At 33.5% G+C, this 26,009-nt stretch overlaps 1 protein-coding gene across 1 annotated transcript in view; it reads right to left on the minus strand.

The window, feature by feature from the left end:
- LOC115885144 (cyclin-dependent kinase 14) overlaps positions 1 to 18,863 on the minus strand; it is a 36,143-nt gene extending 17,280 nt beyond the window's left edge. The window contains exons 1-3 of the mRNA XM_030903941.1: positions 18,781 to 18,863; positions 10,980 to 11,179; positions 501 to 592 (exon numbers count right to left, since the gene is read on the minus strand). Coding sequence (XP_030759801.1) covers positions 501 to 592; positions 10,980 to 11,179; positions 18,781 to 18,844 — 356 coding nt within the window. The 5' untranslated portion in view covers positions 18,845 to 18,863. The remainder of the gene's footprint in view (positions 1 to 500; positions 593 to 10,979; positions 11,180 to 18,780) is intronic.
- Positions 18,864 to 26,009: the final 7,146 nt, after the last annotated feature.

Here is a 26,009-nt window from a genome sequence, read left to right on the forward strand (position 1 = left end):
ACTGCAATTTCACAAAATTGAAAATATTTCAAAAACAGTAGGGTTTAAGTGTAATAAACCTTTATCAAATTTACCTTTATTTAAATCGTAGAAACTAAAAATGTAATAATATACAGGGTGTTCCATTTAAAAAAATACAACTTTGATATTTCTTATTTATTTGGGACACTCTGTATCTTGTAAAAATATTTTTAAATTTTAGCTCTAATAGTCCTTCAACGAACCCAAAACTTACAATTTGTAAAAATCTAATCGTTTAGCTACAATACTCCGCGTCGTATATGTGGTGAACAATCCTGTAGATACAATTTAATAAAGTTTACTGGAAAATATTATAGAAATGCCTGATATATTTTATGTTATTATTTTACACTGATATTATTCTGATTATTCACTGATGAATATTTTATGTTATTATTTTATATTATTTTTAAATGAATCAAATCAGCCATGTTTTATGAGTTCCCCTTACCGAGGGCCTGTTGTCAAAATGTACTTACTTGCTAAATCCTTTGTACACAGTGGCATAAGATCCCTCTCCTAATTGTTCTAACTTAATATAGGCTTCGGATTTGCCGAAAGGCGAGTCTCCCTGCAAAAAATTAAATTATAAATTACATAGAAATAACGTAAATAAATGAAGTATTGTAACAAGACTTGTTACAAGATTTGTTACTTTCCATTAGGGTAGTAATATTGTTACAAGACTTGTTACTTAGTACATAACACTCTAAATTAAAATTTAAAATGCTATTTTTTTAATTAAAAATGTCAAAAGTTGATATATGCTATGCCATTCTATTCAGAATTTTATTTGGTATTTTCTATCAAATGAAGTAAAAAATACCAAGGATGTCATTTAAAAATCAAAAATTGTAGTCGTTTCCGGTGAAACAGGAAGCGAACGAAAATAATTGAATACGTCAATAAATCCTAATTTATGTAATATACTAACATACCAAATCGCGTTTTTTTATTTGAACAAATAAAAAAGTTATAGGGGTGAGCCGCTTGAGACGCACTCGGTATTTCTACAAAAAAGAAATTAAAAAATCCGCTTACATTCAAAACATAATTAATGAGTAAGTCAAGCAAATGTCAATTATGTATTGTATTTATACGTACTTATTTCAAAACTATTAGACCAGGCAGAGCTATAGTCAGAATATTTCTGGAATATCACGACCGAATGTTTTTACAATTCGTTTTTAAAGCTATAAGCAAAAAATCGTCTGTAAGCAAAAATTCCTGCATGAATGGTCTTCGTAATAATTTCAAAGATGTTACCCTCTGTCATTTAAGTTGTAGGTTTATGAAATATAAGTAGTAATATCACAGTATATATTAAGTTCATAAAAGGAAATAGAGAAGAGAAAATGCCATTATTTTTAACATTGAATACGTTGTCTTCGAATACTTTTCGAATATTTTTGAATTAACACGAATGAAAATTTTTGAGAATCGAGAACATTTCGAATATTTTCGTATTCGAATACTTTTGAGAATCGAATACATATCGAATCGTTTCGAATTTGAATACTCTTGCGAGATCGAATACATTTTTTCGAATTACAATACTTTTGACAATCGAATGCATTTAAATCACTTAGTATTCGAATTCTTTTAAAAATCGGAAACATTTCGAATATTTTTGAATTTGAATACTTTTCGGAATCGGATACATTTCAAATCCTTTCATATACGAATACCTTTGAAAATCGAGTACATTTCAAATCTTTTCGTACACGAATACTTATGGGAATCGGAGTCATTAGAAATCCTTTAGCATTCGAATACTTTTAGAATCGAATAGATTCCGAATCATTTGAAATTCGAGTCCTTCTGATATAATCGAATATATTTCGAATATTTTCGTATTCGAATACTTTTGAGAATCGAATGTATTTGGAATCCTTTGATTTTAGAATACTTTTAAAAATCGAAGACATTTTGAATATTTTTGAATTCGAATAGTTTTGAGAATCGGATACATTTCAAATCCTTTCGTATAAGAATACCTTTGAAAATCGAGTACATTTCGAATCTTTTCGTATTCGATTACTTTTGAGAATCGAATACATATCGAATCTTTTCCAATTTAAATGCTTTTGCGGAATCGAATACACTTCGAATTCGAAAACTTTTGAAAATCGAAGACATTTCAAATATTTTCGAATTCGAATACTTATACCTTTGGAAATTGAGTACATTTCGAATCTTTTATTTTTATATTTAATATTTCGTATTATAATAGAATACTTTTGAGAATCGGAGACATTGCAAATCTTTTCGTATTCGAATACTTTTGAGAATCGAATAAATTTCGAATTCATTCGAATTCGAGAACTTTTGATAATCGAATACATTTCGAATCCCTTCGTATTCGAATACTTTTGAAAATCGAAGAAATTCGGATATTTTCGAATTGAAATACTCTTGAGAACTAACAACATTTCGAACCTTGTCGTCAGGGTTCGGAAGTAGTTAATTAAGACGTAATTTATACCTGATTAACTACGTGTAGTTTTTCTTCAAAAACTACGTCTTTTCCTGTTCATTAACTACATGAAAACTACGTTAATGGACTAGAATTATAAATTCATAAACAACAGAATATAAAGGATAACACAATATATTAAACTTATTATAAAATACGAAAACTCAAAACATTAACACATTATGTGTTTTCTAAAGCTTCAACTTATTATAACCTCACCTCAAACCTGCCTCAAAGCTTTGATATTTGAAAGTTACATGAATAGGTTACAAAAACTACACCCTCTACATAAACTACATTAACTACATGTAATGTAGTTTATGTAGTTTTTAAAAGTAACATGTAGTTTTCTGAACCCTGCTTGTCGTATTGGAATACTTTTAAGAATGAATACATTTCGAAATCGAATAGTTTAGAGAATCCGATTACAATTAATAGAATTATTTGAACACAAGCATTTAGTGATTCATATAGAGGATTCTCGAGATGTCAACTCCACTGTCGTTTTCGAATTCAAATGATCTGGTTGCTAACTGGTTTGGTATTAAACTTTTTGATATATTGGCGAATTTTGCGATATTTAAGAACAATAGAACTCATGTAAGTACACAAGCATTTAGCACCAAAACATAAAATATTGATCTAAAATTCAAAAGAGTGGCGCCACGAAACTCGCCGATTCAAATTTTAATTATTTTTAGTATTCACGTACATAGTGGAGAATTGAGTGTATTCCGAATACACTCCAGAATCGAATACTTCGATTATATTATGTATTACAATAATCCCTTAAATAGGACGGCAAACGTATTTACTAAAAATAGTATTAACTAAACGTTCTCCAGAAAAATAGTATTAGTCAATTAAACTACAGAGAGGCAATTTAGATATCGCCCTTTTTAAGCATACCTCATTCTATTTAAAGACGCAAAATGGCCACATTACATGACAAAATACTTAAATACAAAAAGATCGCATTATCTTATGCAAGCTAAAAAGCCTTCCTTTGCGTCGTACTGCTTACAAGACCTGTAATTCTTATTGAAAAATAATGTTCTTGTATCTATACGGGTTTACCTAATTAGGCAAATTACTTCTCCATTAACTGATTACGGCTACAACGGCCAGACCTATCTAACGGGGGTCGATATAGTGGACGCCTCGATTAAATAAATATTGCGTTCTATGGAAAAAGAAACACGCCAACGGTGAATCAATGCGTAAGGTAAGCAGCCATTCGTAAAAGAGGCCTCATAAGAGGCTTCATATTACTTAAGCAGCCATTTTAATTCATTTGCTCAATTAACATTGGGGAAAACGACTAGATATAGAAATCAAAATACATAAGAGAAAAAAATTACGTTGTATTTATAAACTAGTTTCGTTGATTGAAGAAATAAGAAGATGCGCAACCTTATGAGCGATTTCGTGGCACAAAACATGTCCGAGATAGTCATCCGGTAGATAGATATCGGGTAGCTAGCGTTACCGTCAGCCTCTCCGAAATTTAGTTTGGCTCTGCGCCGTTGCGCGCTAATAGTCGCTTACAGCACAGCGGATAAATAATACTGTACCGTAGCTCTGCTTTTCGTCCACAGATTTCCAACGACGACTACTGCAGAGAATGCGGAGAGGAAGAAGAAACCATAGAGCACCTGCTGTGCCACTGTCCGGCACTGGAATACCTACGCGACGGACACTTTAAAACTTTAGGACAAGGTTTTTAGGAGAGAATATAGGAAGCAGCAGAAGCCAACATCAGGACATTGGGAACCTTGCAAAGAGCTGGAAGGGCTTTAACGCAAAGAAAGAATGAGAAGAAGGTTTGGTACAACAATATAGGGATATCGCAATGGACCCAAGGCTTCCGAGTGAGGGATCAAACATGATCCCAAACCCCAGCAACCTAACCTAACCTAAGCTAAATCTAAGCCTACGGCGTATTTTGATTGCTATTACCGACAGCTGCAAAAAAACAAAAAATTAAAACAGTTCGGAACGCGTGAAGCACTCTACTCCCTAAATGTAATGACACAGAGGTGTAGAGACATGAATGTGAATGTATTTGCATGCGTCATAGACTATCGTAAGGCGTTCGACTGTGTTAATCATCAGAGGATGATCAAAATTCTAAGAACAACCGGAGTTGACGAACAAGACCTACGTTTCATATCAGAACTTTATTGGTATCAAACGGCGGTAGTTGAGATGAAGCAGTCAACATCGGAAGATATACAAATCTATCTGTGCGGATGTACATCTGTGTGGCAAGGGACAAACACTCGAAGAAGTGACCTCAATAAAGTATTTAGGAACAAACATCAATAGTCACTGCGACCCGAAAAGAGAAATATTTTCAGGAATCGAGCAAGCGAGAAAAATCTTCGTGAGTATGAAATCATTTTTTACAAGACGAGACCTCAGTGCGGAACTCCGAACTCGAATGGCCAGATGCTACGTCTTCTCTGTGTTACTCTATGGATGTGAGAGCTGGACACTGGATTCACAGACCGAAAAGAGAATAGAAGCCTTCGAAATCTATGTGTACAGACGGATGCTGCGAATATCAAGGGTACAAAGAATCACCAACGATGAAGTGCATGTAACAGCGCATGCAGAAACAAAAAGCGATACTGAACACCATCAAGGAAAGATAAATGCAATACCTGGGTCATGTGATGAGAGGTGATAGATACGAAATACTGCGCTTCATAATAGAGGGCAAAGTGCAAGGGAAAAGATCAGTAGGAAGACGCCAGAACTCATGGCTAAAAGATTTAAGGAGATGGTTTGAACGCTCGTCTGTGGAAATCTTCCGGGCTGCAGTTTCCAAAGCCACAATTGCCATTTGGATCGCCAACCTTCGGCAGGAGAGGGCGTGATAAGAAGATTATGTTAGCATTGTTAGCGAAACGCGCGTCCAGTGTTAAAAGCTAAAATTGAAGTGTTTTAGTGTCTTGTGGTAACTTAGTGTTTTATTGTAATGTTATTACACCAAAAGTTCTAACCCCCAACTGTAATTTATTTATTTTAATTGGATTCTTTTAACATTTAAATAATTAACCTTTTAGTTCACGATTAAAGCACTAGAATTTAAAAAAAATCATCTCTATTAAAGCTGACCGTTAGCCGCATTGATGCTTCTTTATTATTCGCGAAAAGTAAAATTTGCGTTAAAAGCTCGTTTGTAATCGAAACCGCTATCTCGTTTAAAACCTTGAAACGCATCCTTCTGCTCCCTTTTCCTTTAATTAGACTCGAAAGTAAATACCGGAGCCCCTAGAGAGCTTCCCAGGGGGGCAATCGAGACAAAAGACCGGCGAGACCGCCTCCCTTTGTGAATCAATCCCATGTTTTGTACAGTTTGGACGCATCTTTTAACCCGCATCTTTGAAGGCTCCTGAAATTTGCATGCGATACAAGGGTTTCTATGCGTATATATTAAAGGATAATTTAAATTCAACCTTAAAATAACAGCAGAACTTCTAATAGATTAATTTTAGTGCGAGAAGAAACTCATACACCAGAAATAACCAAAATTCAAATTTGTTTGACTAATAAATAGATCTAAATCAGTGCAAAAGGCTAACAACCAGTTCAAAATATAAGAAAAACGTCAATAACTTTAACAAAGATTGAACTGGAGCATAAAATGATAAAAAAAAATATGAAGAATGGAACAATAATCTTGCGAATTTCATTGAAATATATATCACAAAAGAAGACAACAACGTTCGAATCTCTTATATATCGCTAAAAATATATATTTCTGAATAGGATTCCTGGTTTGTGACAACTGCGATTTTTCACTTTACTGATTTCTTTAAATTTTATTGCAAGCGTGGAGGTATTTTTAAGATTTGATAAATAAAGGTTTCGTATAAAATAAAACGTCTAACATGTTTTTATAGATATAAAAATATTGTTACTAAAAAATTTTAGTAAATAGGATTCCATATGATTTTGATTTAGTTTTTTTGTTCTATGAAAACAGAAATTTTAAGCTTTTTTTGAACCCGATTTCTAAAGCAACAATAATATTATACAATAGACAATTGGATTAAACAATTTAATATCATAATATCGACAGGTATTATAGGTTGCAAAATAAAAAGCACCAAAGCTTGATTTTCATGTGTCCGTTATCTGTTGATACGATGCACAGTGCATCGAACAATGCCCAAAAATAAAGAAAGCAAGTTTCAATTTCATGCAAAAAAAGTGCGTAATCGATGATTTATAATACAACTGAAATTATAAAAAACATAAAAAACCGGTTTTTGTTGCGGTTCATTTCTTATCACCCGCGAAACTTATTGTTTGTGCGTGGAAGTGCGCTTAAAAAGTGGAAAGGTTTGCAATTAACCCCCTGGAAATTATGGAGGACATAGATCAAGGTGTGTACTTTAAAACATATATTTGCTTTGGGTGCTGGCTTACTTGTATTTTTTTCCTATGCTTAACATGCCATCCTAAATCAATACAAATTTTTTGGTTATCTATTTATAAATTGGATTTAAAAAAAATCATGAAATATCACTTTGTAGTTTAAGCGTTTTCTTGTCGCCTAACAAGTTTAAGCGTTTTCTTGTCGCCTTCTAAGTAAATACTTAGAATTCATATCATGTAGAGTTTGTCTGCTCCTACTTGCTCTTTACTTTTTTATAAACGGTTTTATCTATTTTTTTTTCTAGTCATTCAATTTTCACCAACTTGTTGTCGACCCACTGATACAAAATTTGGTACACACCTTTAGTTTTGATAACAATTCAATTAGTTAGGTACCTATATGTATTCAGTATCTTCAAAATGGCCACCACCACAAAATGGCGTACTACATATTATTTTTAAACCCCATTATCCAGTAAAATTGTATGGCCGTATAGAGCACGAAAATAAAAAAAATCCGGACAAGCTGATTCTTTCAGGGTTTGTCAGCGACTGTCTTCTGAGTGTAAAATGAGAAAAATCGGAAAATCACTTTTTAGTGCGAGGCGAAATAAACGAGTTAAAGGGAGGTTCAATTATGATGAATCACCCTGTACGTGGATTTTTTTGTCTTATTTATTTTTTTCTTAGGAAAGGGTCTTGTTTTATAACTTTAAAAATAAAATAATCTTTAGATTAATTTTTTCAAAAATGATCACCAGATTTTCCTAAATTATTAGTTTAAAAACTTCCCAATAAGGCATTTTGAGTTAGTTTAAAATATTATATATTGTCTGAAAATATATCCTTTATGGTTTTATATTAGATATTACATTTTATTTTATTTATTTTCAAAATTATGGAAATAAAAAATATCCAGAATTTTCTGACCTTAATTTTGGCCTCAAATTCTTGATCTTCAACCTCAAAAACCTTTGGGTACTAAATTTCAACAAAATCGGATGCATAGTAATAGCGCTATGATTTTTGTCCCGTCATCCTATATAATCTATGCACTGTGCGATGGTCCTGATTGGTTCTAACGTTTTCGCGCCACTTTTCATCCGTAAATTTTTTACTCCAGCCCGTCAACGGAGAAAGATCGTACGAAAACGGACGTTTCGACACGTTTTTGATAAATTTAATCTAACCTTAATAAAAATATAATAGTACAAGAGCTAGCACCACAAAATAGAAATCAACTTAATGATTTCTATTTTGTGGCTAGCACCATCAGGAAAAAAATATTAAGTTCATTACCATAATGAGTTAACAATAAAATACATTGCCTAACCTTGTTTACAGAAAAAGTCCCTATTATTTAAGTACAGTATACGGGGTGTCCCAGAAATGAGCCCCAAAATTTATGAACTTCATTACAAGAATTAACTTTCTTAAAATTATCTCTCGAAAACGTCGCTAGCTCTTATCCACCAATCACAAGCAAATCGTACTATACCCGATGAATGGTTTTAGTGCAAAAAAGTGCAAAAATGTTTTGCACATTTGCATTTTTTTGCTTCACCCGATTTTTCTCTATTTTGTAAAAAAAGTGGTGGGGGATGTTTAAGCATTTTTTACTTTCAAATGTTGATATATCCTGTTTTGTAGATGAACCGATTTTATTAAACTTTGTGTAGAAAAAAGTGCTTCTGCTTATGCCCTCTCTACTCTTCAAACCATAGGTAAATTGAAAAACAAAACCAAAACAGAAAATCCAAACTAAACCTTTGTCAATAACGATTCTCTATTGCGCATCAACGGAGGTGCGCAATAAGTTCGCATATCATTCTCTATTTAGCGGGCTGTAAGCACTACAGTGGCTAAAGGACGGTCCACACTTGCTATATAACACTGCTAAGTAATATAACATGTTCATATTTAGCAAATTTCGCTGCTATATAACTTGCTAGATGTTATCCATTTGTAATTGGTAAAGATCAAAAGATGTTGCGCAACACTGCTATTGTAACATGAAACATCGCGTCCAGACTTGCTAAATTTCTAGTTTAGCCGCTCATATTGCCTGTAGGCCCAGGGGCGTACGCGACAGAATCTTAGTGTGGTGAGCTGATATTGGTTTGTGTATTTACTGGTCAATAATACCGTATGATTGAAAAAACTGCGTCCGTTCGGCCTCCCGTCCAGTTGGCTGGGACATGACGATCGATGACATTCCCTATATCCATATTATATATTTCCATAAATATTATATATTTTCATATAGAATGACAGCGATCTTGATTTCATAGCCATCGCTGACGCCATTTTTTTTTTCGATCGTATGGTTCTTATATTATTAATGGAGTAGAGCCAAGAACAGACTTGTCAACTAATTAAGTTGTATAGAGATCATACAGTGTTATAGACTACGGATATCCCGTCCCTCATTTAAAGTGAAATAAAAAAAAGCATGACGCATGGTTAAAAATTGCAAAAAGTATATATTTGGAAAGAGAATAAGTTGAGAAAAAATGCGTTATCTAATAGGCCAGTTCCAGAGGGAACAAAAGAAATGCAAATCGGGTACTGGTTTAGATGAAGTGGATAATTCAAAATGGTTTGCTTTTAAGTTATTAATGTTTTTAAAAGATAGAAATATTACGCACAATACTCGAATTCGGGTAATGCCCGAAAAAAATGCACAGAACTAGTTTTGAGCAAAAAATATTTCCCAAACCCGAAATTGTACATTTAAACATGTATTGCGCATTACAAAATAGCTAAAACTAGTATTGTGCATTTTAAATTGTGCAAAACTAGTTTGGTGCAGTTCAAAATGACCAATACTAGTTTTGCTCGTTTTCTTTAAATAAGACGGCAAAAAGTAGGGTTAGTAGTTTGTTTAGGTTTTAAAGGATTCTTATTTTGATTTTGTTGTGGGTGGAAATACGCAATACTTGGTAAAATAAAATATAAAAATGCAGGAAAAAATGGAACCCGAGTTCGAAATTCAAGTAGGTAAGTCGATTGATGATGGCTAAAATACAGAAACATAACTTTATGTCGAAAAACCAATACTTAACGATATTGACTTGTACAATCGGCCGATGATGGGTTTCACAAATTAGCAACAAAGACTGAAGTTTTACAAAAACTTTATTGTATAAATGAGTTTCAATTAGCTGATAATCATTTTTTTATTGACAAACAATGTTGGCGATAAAACGGAAATATCACTTAGAACTGCATCTTCAGATATATCCGGATCTACTAGTTTTATTTCATGCATGTGTATAAAAAAATGTATTAATAGAGCGTTAGTAATAGAAAAAATAATGTTATTTGCAACTCTAAGTGCCACCATTCAAGTTCCTGTTCAAATAAACAATATAATGCTACTGAATAAATATTCATAAGGTACCTATATTATTATGTATTTATCCATTTATAAAATATTTATAAATAAAGTTTTATTTTTTTAAGTATTTTATTGTCAGTTTAATCACTGAATCAAAAACATTCATAAACAATCCATCCTTTGTGTTAGGGCGTTATTGATCAATTAGGATAAGCAAAACTAGTATTGGAAATTTTGAAATGCACCAAACTAGTTTTGCACAATTCTAAATGCACAATACTAGTTTTGACTATTTTGTAATGCGCAATACCCGTTTAAATGTACAATTTTGGGTTTGGGAAATATTTTTTGCTCAAAACTAGTTCTGTGCATTTTTTTCGGGCATTACCCGAATTCGAGTATTGTGCGTAACAGAAACACACCACGAGAGACAGCCCAGGCAGGTATTAAAAAGGTAAGCTAATTGAGTTCAACTATATCTAGATTTTGCTTGTAGGCTATGGCGGACTCAAAACCGCTTTTTTCACGACTTTTTTTTCTCATTCTTCAAAAATAATTACGCACGCCACTGCTGCGTGCAGAACATCTTTCTTGCCAAAACGATTCATGATTACGAAAACTATAATGTGGACGGCTCCCGGTTCTTTAATGTGTGATATGTAGCTTGTTAAATAGCAATGTTATATAACATGTTACTAAATGTGGACCCTCCTTAACGCTTAAAAAGTTACGGCTAAATAAAAGACAACATACCCCGAAAGCAGAGTAACGCTTGGTCCTGCGATTGTCGCTACCCTGCTGGTTGAGCAGCACCTCGGACTTGGGCCGGGGTGGCTTTCTCGGCCTCAGGATCACCTTGGTTTCTTCCCTGATGTCCTCGTCCAGCAACTTGCTGTCGCTGGACACGGACAGCTGGCGCTTTACACCGTCGTGACCCGATACGTTGTTCCACTCTGCAAAGAAAGAATTTGAACTTATTAAAAATATTCTGGTAAGAATTAAATTAATTATGACTATAACAGGCCTCTTGACAGGACACATGGCTGTCAAGTGTTACCTGAACAAGCTCAACCTGTATCAAGAAAGTCTTTGCTGCAGACTCTGCGATAAAGATCCTGAAACAGCGGAGCACATAATATGTCATTGCGAGTTGCGAGGCTTTGGATCGCAAGCGACACTTTTTATTTGGGAAAGCTAGACTAGAATCGGAGAAACTATGCTTCCATCCTATCAAGGACCTGCATAAGTTAGTGCAGGGCACAGTGATAGGAGAATGGGTGCAGATATAGAAAGGGGACAAACACAATAGGCCTCACAGGTCGCAGTGTTTCCGGCAGAGAACAGGCCCCTTGTTATGAAAAAAAAAATAATTATGAACATAATGTAATTACGCTACACCTTTAGAGTGTATTGTAGTTAAACGGTCCATCTATAGCTCATATCAAATAAACTTTTAGTCACGTGATTAAGCTTGACCGGCACAGCATTCACCTACTTCCCCATATTTTCTTTTAATCAAAATACACACACCGGAAAAGTCTAGGGATATTATAATTTTATCCAGCCATCGTCAGTAATTTTATTATTTGCATTTCTGATATAATAAAATTAAAATAAACAAATAGTTTACAGGACGTATTGGAAATAAAAATGCGAAATTTACCGAATTTTTCAAATTTACCTTAATTTTTATTGAACTCAAAAAAATACACACATTTTTTTTAATTCTAAATTGTGAATTAAAAAAAGATAAAACCATTTTTACTTAATAAACGGTATGGCCTCCTCTATTTTTCATTACAGCCCTACATCGTCTCTCCATGCTCCTGATCAGGTTGTCGATCTCTTCTTGAGGTTAGTGATGGGTTGTTATTTAACTATCTGTTATTTTATAACAATTATTTATAAATAACATAACGCAACCGTTACTACTTCTAAAAAATAACAGATATAAAATAACGACACGTAGAGATCGGCCGCTCGTGAAACGAAAAACGAAGTCGGCGCTCTGCATCACCACGAAATTCTATGCTGCTCGAAGCAATTCCAAAAAACAACTAGTATGGATGGAAAACATGTTATTTCGTCAACCATCGATACAGGCGGCGAGACAACGGACAACGGGTGGGGAAAGCGCTACGGCGAACGTAGCTGCTTCGGTCGATACCGTCGATGGTCGTATTTACAACAGCTTAAAAATAATAGGATATAAAAGAAGCAGGTTTTTTGAAACAGTTGCGGGCATAACGCCTGGCGGTGGAGATAACAGGTGTGGGAAAGGAACGCTGCTGCATCGGTCGATTGTCGATGGAGGCTCGCAACGGGTTGGAGAAGCAGTCATTTTAGATATGTTGTTTTTCAACCTGTTACGAGCATAACAGGGCGGCGGTCGAGATAATCGGTGTGGGAAAGGAACGCTGCTGCATCGGTCGATTGTCGATGGAGGTTCGAAACAGGTTGGGGAATAACGCATCAGTTGTTTTAGATACATTCTGTTTCAACCTGTTACGAGCATAACGGACGGAGGTCGAGATATTATGGCGCTGTATGTTTCAGTACTTACTTATTAAGTTTCAATATTTAGGTATTTATTTATTCTGAAAAATTTTCAGAAAAATTTAAGATTTTTTAAAAATGTATACAGGGTGTTTGAAAAATCTGGTCATTGATTAATCACGATCCTGCTTAAAGCCCTTGACGTAAAAAGCTGATTTTTGGAAAACGGATTGACTTTAGTGTGTAGAGGTTCGATAAGAAAGGATTTTTCGAAACTCGAATTCTAAGGGGGTGAAACTACTCTCAAATATTAGAATATTTTTTATTTAAAAACCGGTGAGTTTTTCGGAAAAACTCTTAAAACACGTATATTTTATTATGTTGTTTTACATATTTTAAGATTTTTAAAAATATATACAGGGTGTTTCATAAAATATGACCATTGAGTAATATTCTGCTTAAACTGCTGGGCGTTTAAAGCTGATTTTTTGCAAACGGATTGACTGTGGGGTTGAGGTTCGATAAGGAGGGGTTTCTCGAATGTCAAATTCCAACAGGGTGAAAACGCCCCTCAAATATTACAATATTTGTTATTTAAAAAACGGTTAGTCTTTCGGGAAAACGCCTGGACACGCATAATTTATTTTGTTTTTTTACATATTTTGAATTTTTTTAAAAAATCATACAGGGTGTTCCAAAAAGTTGAGTAATTGATTAACCACGATTCTGCTTAAACTGCTCGACGTTAGAAAGCTTATTTTTGGCAAATGTGAGAAAATTTTATCCAGTTTGTATGTTAATGGAAATTCTTGTTTTGCTTTATAATCACCATTTGAAATTATTAATTCGACGCGAACAAAGTCGCGGGTACACGCTAGTTTAAGTGTAAAATTAATTCGAACTCTAGTGTGTAGTTGGTTTACTTATGAAGAATATACTACACATTTTCTTATATTGCTATTTTTTACCGCAAATGGTAAAATCATAACTAAGAGCTTCTCGCCCGTCGAGTGATATGCACCCTGTACACTGCTACGCAATTCAGGATCTACGCGGATCGAGGGGCAGGGCGTAGGTAGATCGCAATGTGTAGGTATAGACGAGTGGCGGAATTTTGGCTTTTTTTATATCGCAATTTGTAAACAGCGCTTATTTGTAAGCAACAAAGTTTTTAGAGAGGTATTTTAGATAACAATCGATATTTAGAAATGTTTTGACACCCTGGAAATACTACCACCGAGCACGTCATTGTTGCAACTTGCAACTGCGTTATTACGCCTGGCGGTGACCGTCTCATACTCTTTCAGATATTTAGCAGTAAAATAAAGAAACCTGTTATTTTTAAGCTGTTATTTAAAGCTGTTTTTTATAAATAACTATAACAGTTTCAACTGTTATCTAAAAATAACGGTTTTGCCCATCACTACTTGAGGTACAGCCTGCCACGCTGCATTCACGGCCCGAACCAGATCCCTAAAAGTTTCACGAGGCATACCCATTCTCAAAATTCTTCTTTGGACCGCGTCCCATACGTGTTCCATGGGATTGAGGTCAGAATATTGTGCCGGCCAGGGTAAGATGTTTAATTGATGAGCATTGATAAACTCACTTACCACTCCGGCTGTATGAGGCCGTGCATTGTCATGCATGAGAATGAAGTTTCTCCCAAAATCATTGGCATATGGCAACACGACAGGCTCAAGAATTAAATCACGATATGTGATTCCTGCTAGAAACCTTTCAAGAAAAACGAGATCGGTTTTTCTGCCTAACTGGACTCCTCCCCAGACCATAACTGTTCCACCTTGATAAGGGTGCACTTCCTGAACATGATCCAACCGAATAAGATTTCCCGGTTCTCTCCATACCCTAAGCTTTCTCGAATCCGGATGAATTCCAAAGCGTAACTTATCCGTGGAGAGAACATTGACCCATTGTTCATTCTCTACAGGGGCGTCTGCTTCTTAAGTTGACCTCTCTTAATCTATTGCGAACAGTGTCATGACTAACGGTTACATTATGTGTTTCCTGGAGAATTAAACTAAGCTCTGGCGCTGTAAGAGTCGGTCGGCGTCGAGCATTTAATTGTAAAAAAATGATCTTGCTGAGGGGTAGTAATGCGATGTCGCCCTGTGTGCCTTTCAGCAACATCACCACTTTCACGGTAGCGTGCACTTAATCGCGATATTACACTTTGCGTTATATTTAATGCTCTAGCTACGTCGATTTGGCGCATTCCAGCTTCGAGCATACCCATGGCCCTTAGCATTTCGTCTCTGTTAAGATGTCTACGCTCCATAATGTTGTTTAATACTAAACAGAGTTATTTGAATGAATTCTGGGCAGTTATCATAAAAACATAGCCAGTACAGGTTAAATTCGAACAATTGATGCTAGGTGCTTTTTATACATTTGACAAAAAATGCACAAACACTTCTGCAAATATCCCAAATTTAGAAATAACTAGTGTGACTACTTCGTTTCAATCGAAGTAGAAAGAAAATCGGCCTATAAATATGTGGTTGTTTATTCAAAACATTTATTTTTAATTTTAATAAAATGATATCCCTAGATTTTTCCGGTGTGTGTATTTTAGGAAACAAGAATAAATTAATTATAAATATATAAACAGTTATTATTATATCATCAAAACTCACCCCCTTAACAGCATTTAAGGAACATAAAGGGCCATTACTACCTCTTTCCCGTGCAAAATATTCTAATAAAGTTGCGATGAGTTTTTTACGGCTATTAAGCTATCTTGTACCACTTCGCACTAAAAGAAGTTCTAAAAAGAATAATGTTCGACTGCAAGGTCTACTAGTAAACATTTTTAAGCTTAATGCATCACAACACTATTTATTTCAACCAAAAACTCGTAATACAAAACTAAAGTGTCAAAATTAATGACAATGTTAGGAAATAAATAAATAAATGCGGCAACTTGACATTTTTTACAGCAGAGCTACCACCTGAATCCCCAGCGCGAAATTTAAATTCCACTTAGTCAGCCCGCCGCCGAATATCTCCACGGTTGGTAACAATGAATTTAAAAATTGCGCCCTCGATTACGTAACTAAAAGTTTAATTGACATCAAATATACCTTACAAGTAAGGTAAACAGGAAGACGAGATGATTTAGCACGTGCTGTACTACATGGTACTACTGCCCAGTGCTGTAGTCAATATGAAAGTTCATTATGTTCATCCACAATGGACCGATCTTCTGTCCCCGGATTGTCTTTACAAGAGGAAAAAAACGTTTTTATTTTTGACATTTTGAGAAAAATGCATTCTTCATAAAGCTTTTTGCTTGTATTAAAATGGTTAATCTCGTTTAGGTATACTTTTCCAAATTTCCATACCATTTTAAAGAAAAGTAAAAAAAAACGAAAATGTGGTTGAACTCTTTCCTAATATCCTAAATACCAAAAGGCGTTTCTATGGTAATATAATTTCGATTTCATTCTTTGATAGATGGATATATGAATTTTAATTAACGTCGTATTTGTTGCTGTTGTTGAAGTATCACATTTTCCGACAACTATTATCACCCTATCGCCCTATCCTAAGCATTGAACTAAATAAATTTTGCGCTTCTTTAACATCTTTAAACAGCAAAAAATATGATGTTAATAAAAATTCTATCAATAACAATCAACAACAATAAAAACATAAAAATCGAATAGATTAAATTTAGTTAACAGAAAACAGGCAAACTATCTTTAATTAAAAAACCCTTCGAAGCAAACAAATTAATTTGCAATTAATTTACAAATTTACAAAGATACTTTAAATCGTTCTTACACTCTGATTCCCTTGTTATTCTTACTTTTCTTTCTTTTTCGCAGCAAGAAAATGTCTCCGCTTCGCGAGAACATAATCGTTTTAATAAACAACGAGAGCACGCCGACAAGACGCCCACGTACTTTTGCACTAATTAATAGCCTCCTCTGGATGCATATTTCCATGCTAATTATTCTTGTTGCCTCGCATAAACACTTGTGATCTACTGCACGGCATAAAAGTGTTCTTATTGCAAACATTACGTTTTAAGCGAATTAAAGTTACGATGTAGCCTAAGTAATAAAGAATTAAGTTTTGTCGTGCATAAAGCTTGTTTAAAATATTTCATAGAATATTTACTCGCGAACCTCTTAAGAGTCCATTTCACTAGTTCGAAAAAGTAGCAAAATAAGCGTTCGGTATTTAACGTTTTATGTAAAACTGGCTAGGTATTTTTACACAAATGAAGAAGGAAATTAAAGATAAAGGATTATACTATATCCGTATTATTGTAGCACATTTTTAGGCAACTTCTTTATTTTTAAAATTTTGATGGTCAAACATCAACAAAATATTCCTACTAAATTTTCTCGAAAATATAATTTTAACTAATTCCGTTACAATACGGAAATAGATTGAAGTTTTGTGATTGCAGTGATATATAATTTATATGGTTCTATAATAAATTGCTCGCTATTTTATGGCAAATACTGAAGTTCTGCAAACCTTAGGCCCGTATTTATAGTTGCGTCTCGAGACGCCAAGACGGTCTTGGGCTCTTGAGAGCGGAATCCACAGAATACACGAGCAAACTTCATTTTGGAGATTGCGATTTTCATTTTGGATAGTTTATATGATCTGTGGATAGTTTTTTTTAAATGGAAAATGCGATTTTTCTATATTTGTATGTCATGTTTTACCAGTTTGTACGCTTTTACCCCGCCTAGCACCCCTATTTGCTCCCCGGTCCCGTAAGTTTGTTTGGTTGAAAAAATACTTAAAGAAACACAATTTCTCTTCTCCCCCAGCATATTTACAATCTCTAAGGTCAATAGAATGTGAGTATATAATTTTTTTTCCATATAATACAAAAATAGCCGAAGACCGTATATGCAACTGTTACCAAATTATTAAAGTGAATACAAGAGGCATCCAACTTTTAGTCTCTAAGAGAAATGCAAGTTGTAGGAGTCGGAATAAGTAAATTTTTTGTACTGGCAATGCTGGTAGCTTCTGCTTCTAAGCGAACTGCTTTTAATTTCTTATTTGGCGTATATTTCTGTCCCATGATTCTTTTTGCTATTTCGGTTTAATTGAATTTTCAATGTAACCTTCAGCAACCGAGCTTGATCGCCAGCCTCCATGTCGCTTTAAAACTGTTATGTCCGCTCCTGAATCTGCCAGCATTGCTGCAGAGCTGCGCCGGAAACAATGACCAGTGTATTCAATGGCGTTTGAGAGTCCAAGAAATTCCGCTATCTCTTTTGGCATACCTCCAATTGTATTGATTCCAACTGGGTACAGCATTGGTTTTTTCGATACGTCAAGAAAAATCGCTGATGTGTCACATTGCGTGGTCGAAGTTTTGCGTTCTTACGAAATGCATGTAAGAAATTGATACCATCTATTGGTCCCTCAGTAATCGTAAACTTAAACACTCTTGGAAAATGAGTTTTTGTATTCGGAATCTTCACACCACTGGCTGACAATCTTTAATGGCATCTACGGTCAGAAACGTGATTTCTTCCCTTCTACATGCTCCAAATACTCCAAAGATTAAGACAACAGGAATTCTTTGTCATCAGCTTCTTTCATAAAGCGTTCTATTTCCAGTTTGGTAAATACTTTTGATTTCTTTGCCTGATATCCGGAAGCTTTTCTTTTTAAAAATGCAATAAGGTTTGTGAATTTGCTAATATCTACGTTTCTGTTCAGGTAAATCATGGTGCGGAGCATCGATTATTTACTCCACAGAGTTAACGGCTTTAAGGTAGTGGATAACTTCAGGAAATAGGCTAGCAATACCTTTTCTGTGAAATTCTCAACATGTTTTTCTTTGACCCAGATTTCAAAGTTGTAGGTGGTCTCGTATAAGTTTTTGGACTGCTCGGACACTAACGTGGGTAGCGCAGTTTCAGCAGCTTGTTAAATATCCAAAGACTCGTCATTATCACTCATTTTCTCACAAAACTTTGTAGGAAATACGGCGACGTTTGAACCTGACAGAACTTTGTCATTAAACATAAAACTTAGAAACTTAGAAAACGATTACCAGAACATTTTAAAAAATCAACTCGACGCATTGTCCAATTTTGCATCCCGTGCTTAAAACACATTCATTTCGCAACTTGTTACATAAATAGCTATTTTATGTTGTCAATCACGTGTCAAAAAAATAATAAGATACTTTTGTGACATTTGAAAAAAAATACATTTATAACTTTCAAAACTTAAAACTTACGAAATAAAACAATTAATTTACACTGCTGAATTTATCAACGATTTTTTAACTAAATTTATTAAAAGTAATATATTATTTTGCATCATTGCGACATTTCTAAAAAGAGAACATTAAAACCGGAAACTTATGAAAAATCCGCCCGGACCCAACGGGTTGTAGTGAAAATCCGGCATGTCCGGATAAAGGTCCGGATTAATCTGGACGTCTAGTAACCCTAACGAAATGCAAGGACGCTTCGAAGTGTAACGCGGACGAAGTCGCGTTACACCTTAACGCATCTTAAGTTTGTCAATATCTTATATTATCGTTTCTATGATTGCATGTATTGAAATGTGAATTGTTATTTTCTAAACTAAGAGTACACGTCTTAAAGAAACCAGTGGTTAAAAGTTTAATTTATAAAAATATCACAATAATTAAATACACAAAAGAGTTTGTGACGACTTTTCTGTCATTACCCAAACAGAAAGAAAAAAGTATCCGTTGCTCAGGGTTAGAGGAGAGCTGGGTTCGTAGGTAAGGCTTCTGGCTTGTGGTGACTTTCTAAGGTTATTAAATATAAATATAAAAAATGATAATATTTAGGTTGCAAAGATTTTAATATTGATGTTAAGATTGATTTTATGATTTTAAGATTGATTTTATGTATTGTTGTCAAAGACAGTAAAAAGGGCGCCACTTACTTTGTGTATGAAAGAGGTAAAGTAAGAAACCAAAATGAAGAATATTTTATCACAAAATAGCTAGATTAAAGTAATCAACAGCAATATGGGTCTATTATGTTTATCAAGAATAAAAGTCAGAGATAACTATCCTACATAAAACATTTATTTAAAAAACGAACACAAGTACCAGTTAGTTTCAATGATCCCAATAAAACTGTAAGTTATTTTAAATAAATTCGAATTCAGTAACTGTATTCTTCTTTGTAGTAATTGTAACTATATTACTTAATATAAAAACAGGTGAAATTTATATATGTATCAATACGATGATGTTTCGAAACATGTCGTGTACAAAAACCTTTAAGAATGAATACGTATAGTAATTTTCATATAAAATATCATAACAAAGTAAAAGTATACTGTTTGAATCAAATTATAACTTATAACGTTAACTGAAAGGTAATTTTTGACTATAATATATGGGATAAATAATAATAATTTACAGAGATTCGTTGCATAATTTACAGAGAACCGTTGCGTTGTCTCAAAAATTGTAAAATACAGGAGTACCTTGTGTATCGAAATTAGGACTTATCTGTATAGTTCCTTATGATGTTGTAAACAGGTAGATAGGTAGTCTCTAGACTAACAGAAGTGGAAGCAGATGACTATGGCAGCAGGAGTCTTCGATATCAGTAGAAGAACAAACGTAAGGTCATGAATGCTGTCTTAAGGTCCATACAAAATGAAAGTGGGTGAAATTTAAGCGGCATACAATTACTGTGTCCATGGGATTACTGTGGTCATGTAAATACTTATATCCATACAATTACTAAGGTCCTAATAATTACTTATGTCCGTATAATTACTCTATAAATAAAAGATAGTTCTCAGAACAGATACTTAACCAAAAAAACAACTTACGGTCTGAAATACAGCTTTACATAAACCAAAATATATTCAAACCAGTAATTAAATATTAATCAAAACCTTCAAAACAAATAAAAAAACGGGAATAACTGAAATAAAATTTAGTTAGTTATGGTGATGCAAAATGGCGGATACACTTATGGTGATATATTCCAAGAAAAACCAACAAAATACGAACTATACTCTCTGAACTGCATACTTCAAAAAGGTCTTCAAATCTCCAGATCGGATACCCATGCAATTACAGTTAAAAAGCGGATTCAGAGTGCTTTTTACTGAAAGAATCGTATGGACACCGAACAACGCGTCTCTAACAGATCCGATCTCCCAGAAAAAAGAAAGAAAAGCCTACTTCTTGTTTTTCATCTTGTAAAAACGGAAATAGAAGATAGCAGAGAGAAGATAGAATGACAAGCGACATCACCATGTCAAATGACCGAGAAAAGTGAACTGTATAATATATGTATGAAGTTTGGCAAGTTCGACATGTAGCGAATAGATGGCGTTAGAAAAAATCATAAAAAACTAAATATTTAATTTAAATTTTTAAGAAAAGAAATAAAAACACTACAAGTTGTTAATCAGTTGAAGAAGACAACTGATTAACAACTCATTTGTTAAGTACATCATCATTTAGGTGACTTTTTCCTTTGCATGTTCTTTGCCTATCATTACTTCAAAGAAAAACTTAACTTTTTTTGACCTAATTTATAATATTATAAGGATGCGCCGAGAACCAGTGCCATCTTACCCTAACTAACAACCTTGTTAGTGTTCTTGTTTTCGTCCAAGTTGGTCTTGTGACCTCCTATAAACTTTTGCGATTAACGGCATAATGCAAAAGTATTCCATGTCAAAACTTTACCCATTAATATTTTATACGTCTAAAAAATTAAATATTACAGAAGTTGGATAAATATTATACAGGGTGGTCCGAACTGTATTCCGGAAAGTTTGACTGTATATTCTGCAGATAAAAATAAGTAAAAAAGTTCGTATAAATGTATGTTCTAAAACGCTTAGTTTCGGAGATACGGGGTGTAGAAGTAATGTCGATATTTGGATGAAAATTGGTACCTAGGGTTTTTTTTGACATTAGAAATTTGATTTCGACGTCAATATGACTCTTACGTGTAGAGGGAGCTACCTACATATATATACTAGTTTGAAGTGTAATAAGTTTTCGCCCGTACTTTTATAAAACTACTGAGCAAAAAAAAAACATTCACGACGTTTTTTACGTAAAAAAGATCTCTTGGTAAAAATCGCCACGAGCAATCGTAGTCAAGATATTTAGAATGAAAATAGTTAATACATGTCACTGACAAAAATTAAACATGTTGAGTAGATAGTTATTTGACCGAAATGATAAATTTGGGAACTTATTTTTTTAATTAAATCATAAATTTTCCTTCGAAAAAATGATGATAAAACAGTTTTTGTTGAACATTTGGCACCAAAACATTTTAAATTTATCATTTCAGTCTAATAACTATTTAGTCAACATATTTGATTAATGTCAATGATGACAGGTATATTGATAATTTAGATTCAAAATATCTTGAGAACCATTACTCGTAGCGACTTTTATCAAGAGACCTTTTTTACGTAAAAAAAACGTCGTAAATGTATATTTTTTTACTAGTTTTATACAAGTACGGACGGAAAGTTATTAGCCTTCAAAGCAGTTAAAAAATATGTAGGTGGCGCCTTCTACAAGTAGGAGTCATATTGACATCAAAATCAAATTTCCCAGGTCAAAAAACACTCCCAGGTATCAATTTTCATCCAAATATTGACGTTATTATTTGGACAAATTGAAATAACAATGAAATTTCTACACCCTGTATCTCCGAAACTAAGTATTTTAGGACATACATTTATACGAACTTTTTTACTTATTTTTATCTGCAGAATGTGCTGCAGAAGTTTCCGTTCTTGTAGAATTGTTTTACTTTAATTTACAAAAAATGTTTTAAAAAATGGACCAAGTACTGAAGTATTTGAGTAAAATAAAATAAAGTAAACACGACCACGCGACCGAGGCGAGCCACTTTTGAAAAACACCCTGTATAGTATAAATGATAGTGCATGAAAACTTTGCTACAAAAAAATATCGACATTTTTTTCTTAAACTGGACATCCCTATCCCTGGTTTTCTTCGTGGCGAATCCTCCTTTGCACTCGAATTTAATCGTTGGTATAAATAACGAGGTAGCGCCGTCGACGATACGCCAGCGCCCTCTCGCTCTAATTAATAGCTTCGCCAGGGTGCTTATTTCCATCCTAATTACCCTTGTAACCTGGTATAAACTTTTGCAATCCACACTGAAAAAAATATTGTTCATAATATTAATGAACATTGATTATTAACTGTTGACAATGATTTTTTTCATTAATATAATGATTTGTTAATCATAGATCGATGTTCGATTTATTAATACTATGAATCTAATTTCATCAATATAATGAAAACCTGGTTATTAAATTAATGTAAGATTTTCATTAATATAATGAACGCGTTCATTGTCCCAATGAACGCGTTCTTTATTTTAGTGCTCAAACTTTAATAAACACATATTCATTATATTAATGTACTAAATCATTGATTAATGAGTTGTACATTGTGACAATGAACAATGATATTAATACAACGAACACACTACATTATATTAATGTACGCGGTTATTAATATCATGAATAAAATATTAGGGCTTAAATGTCCGCCATGTTGATCGGTTACTTTGGCACTTTAATAACGTCTGTGTGGTTGAGTTATTCAGTGAGGCTTTAGTTTCATTAGAGCGGTAAGTGTTCTCTTCAATATGTTAAATAAAAGTCCTATCGTATTGTAGTTAATTTGTTGTGTTGTCAAATCAAATTCCGCTGTGTGAGATCTCTGGTGTGGGTATTCATTAAAACAGCGGTTTCCAAATATGTTTCAGAAGATAAAAAATAAAAAGAAGAAAAACATAGTAACAAGTCGAGGCATGGAACTGATTATGGTAAATTCGAATGTTCTTTTAATATTTGGCATTTTAATTATTTTGATATACGTCTTTTAGAACCGGAAGAAGATGTTGAAACTTGAGACCTGCCTTCAAGCCCTCAAATTCGACAATTTAACATCGGACCCACTTGATGCGACTTGGAAAGCCTGTTGCAAATTCGTCTAGACGTTATCAAGTCTAAGGATACAGCTAATATAATGAAGAAATGGTCTTTTTATAGAAATCCCTCAGGATATCGACTGGTAAATTAATTTTCTTATTATAATTTACCCTAAAATTAATAATAACATTACTATTCTCTTCGTCGATTCGATTTTTTTTAATTTTTAATTTGTATATGCTATATCGAGTTTAATAAATTATTATTAGTTTATTGCACTTGTTTTTTATTAATAATCCCTAACGGAAAAATTTACTGTGCTCGTAAGTAAGTCGGCACTATTAGTAATTTTGTTACCTTTGTAGCTAAGGGCTTGTTCAAATGGAAATCTATTTATAGTGGAATTATTTCAGGTAGTTGGCTCTGGGAAATGACTATCAATGACATTTCATATCAATGACAGCAATCTTCATCATCGATTATACGGTGTAACAAGAGTTACTAATAGTGTCGACTTTAAATGTATAACTAAATAGGTTATGAAATTATTTCATTGTATTAATGATAACGGGTCATTAATATAAGGATTTAGGTACATTATATTAATGAAATCTGTTCATTGTACCAGTGAATGTGTTCTTCAAATTAATGAACACTGTTCATTGATTTAATGAACTCAAAGTTCATAGAGTTAATGAATTACTTTTCATTGTGCCAATGAAATCGTTCATCGGCTAAAATTAATGATTTAATTCATTATATTAATGAACTTTTTCATTATATTTATGTCGACTTTTGGTTCAGTGCAAAGAGATGTGAAAAAAACGTCGTTTTGTTTAACTAGGTACGTTTTTTTAAAGCCAATGTTTTGCGTTTAAATCAATTTAAAATAATTCTAGCTTGTATTGCAAACCGTTTGGTTTGGTTAGGGATTATAGGAGTTAGGATATCATATGGGATTTTTTTTTATTAATTGATTTAGGTTAAATTTAACTTCGGCAGTTTTTGCTTTGAAACAGAGTACAAATGACATAGTAAAATTTAACCTGTTGCTCTTGGATATCTGCCTAATTTGACATTTAAAATAATAAATGGTAAAACTGGGTCAATTGGTCGAATTTTGAAAAAAAAGGGGTTTCTTGTACAAATTTTTAGCTATCTAGATAAAACAATAAAATTGTGTGAGCACTATGTGCGCATATTTGAACTGAAACTTCTTACTAACAGCTATTAAATTGAAGGATTTGAAAGATATATATTTTTTATGAATGATTTTTATAAACTCCAAAAAAATTAGAGTTAATATAAAACCGTATACTATTCTAGCTTTATAATTTTATAATGTTTTTTAATTTTTATTAAAAAACGATAATTCTATCACACGGCCGGATAGCTGTGGCCATTAAACCAAAATACATCTATATCTCTGGCTACTACTAACTGCTACTAACCAACAATTTGTTTTGTGTAGTCTGTTTTTGTTTAAATGTTTTGTTCATTATTCATGTTGGGGATTTATTTTTAAATTAATGTTAATCGTTAGGCAACCAGTAAACTCATAAACTTTTGCATAATCTTTGCATAACTTTGCATAATCTTTGCACAACTTTGCATAATCAAAATTGTTACTCTAAACTTTATATAATCAAATTGTCACTCTAAATCGCTGTCTTTTTTAGACAGACGTCACTTGTGTTGTCATTATTCAATTCACTATTTGAATTCTCAGAAGGTTGTTAACAAAACTTTCATCTTAAAATAAAATTTTAATCAATCACAGTTGTTTATCTCCATCATTTACCGCATTTATAATACAGAAATTACAGCTCAATTACAAACAATTCATTATTTATGGTGATTTACAGTAATTTTATTAAACTATACGAATATTCTCCTTGATTATTGGTTTGAAAGAAATATAACAGTGTTCTCTAATGAAAATGCGAGTTACTAACTCTAAATTCTAATTCTGAGCTGGCAAATGAGCTAGACACTTTATCTAGACCGTTATTCAGAAGCTACAAACCTATCGATGAAAATATGCATGAAATCAAGGTTGGTACAATTTCAAGTTTTTGTTTTTTTTATTATAGTGATTTTTTTAGCTGCGTATGGTACAGATCGTTACCCAGTGTTGCCACAAGCTTATTTTTCATCGAGGTAGATTATCACGAGATTACGGGGTTAAATTGTTTTACAAAAGGGTAGATCTACCCCGAATGGGGTAGCTGCGGCAATACTTCCGCTATCACTTTTCCTCTCGCTAGATCGCACGTCCCGGCCGTCTCACATACGTCTCGCAGTCGTCATTCAAGGCCGTGTGTCCCGCCCCTG

The sequence above is a fragment of the Sitophilus oryzae genome, unplaced genomic scaffold (genome assembly GCF_002938485.1).
Source record: "Sitophilus oryzae breed Bouriz unplaced genomic scaffold, Soryzae_2.0 scaffold_375_pilon_pilon, whole genome shotgun sequence".
Classification (NCBI taxonomy): Eukaryota; Metazoa; Arthropoda; class Insecta; order Coleoptera; family Curculionidae; genus Sitophilus; species Sitophilus oryzae.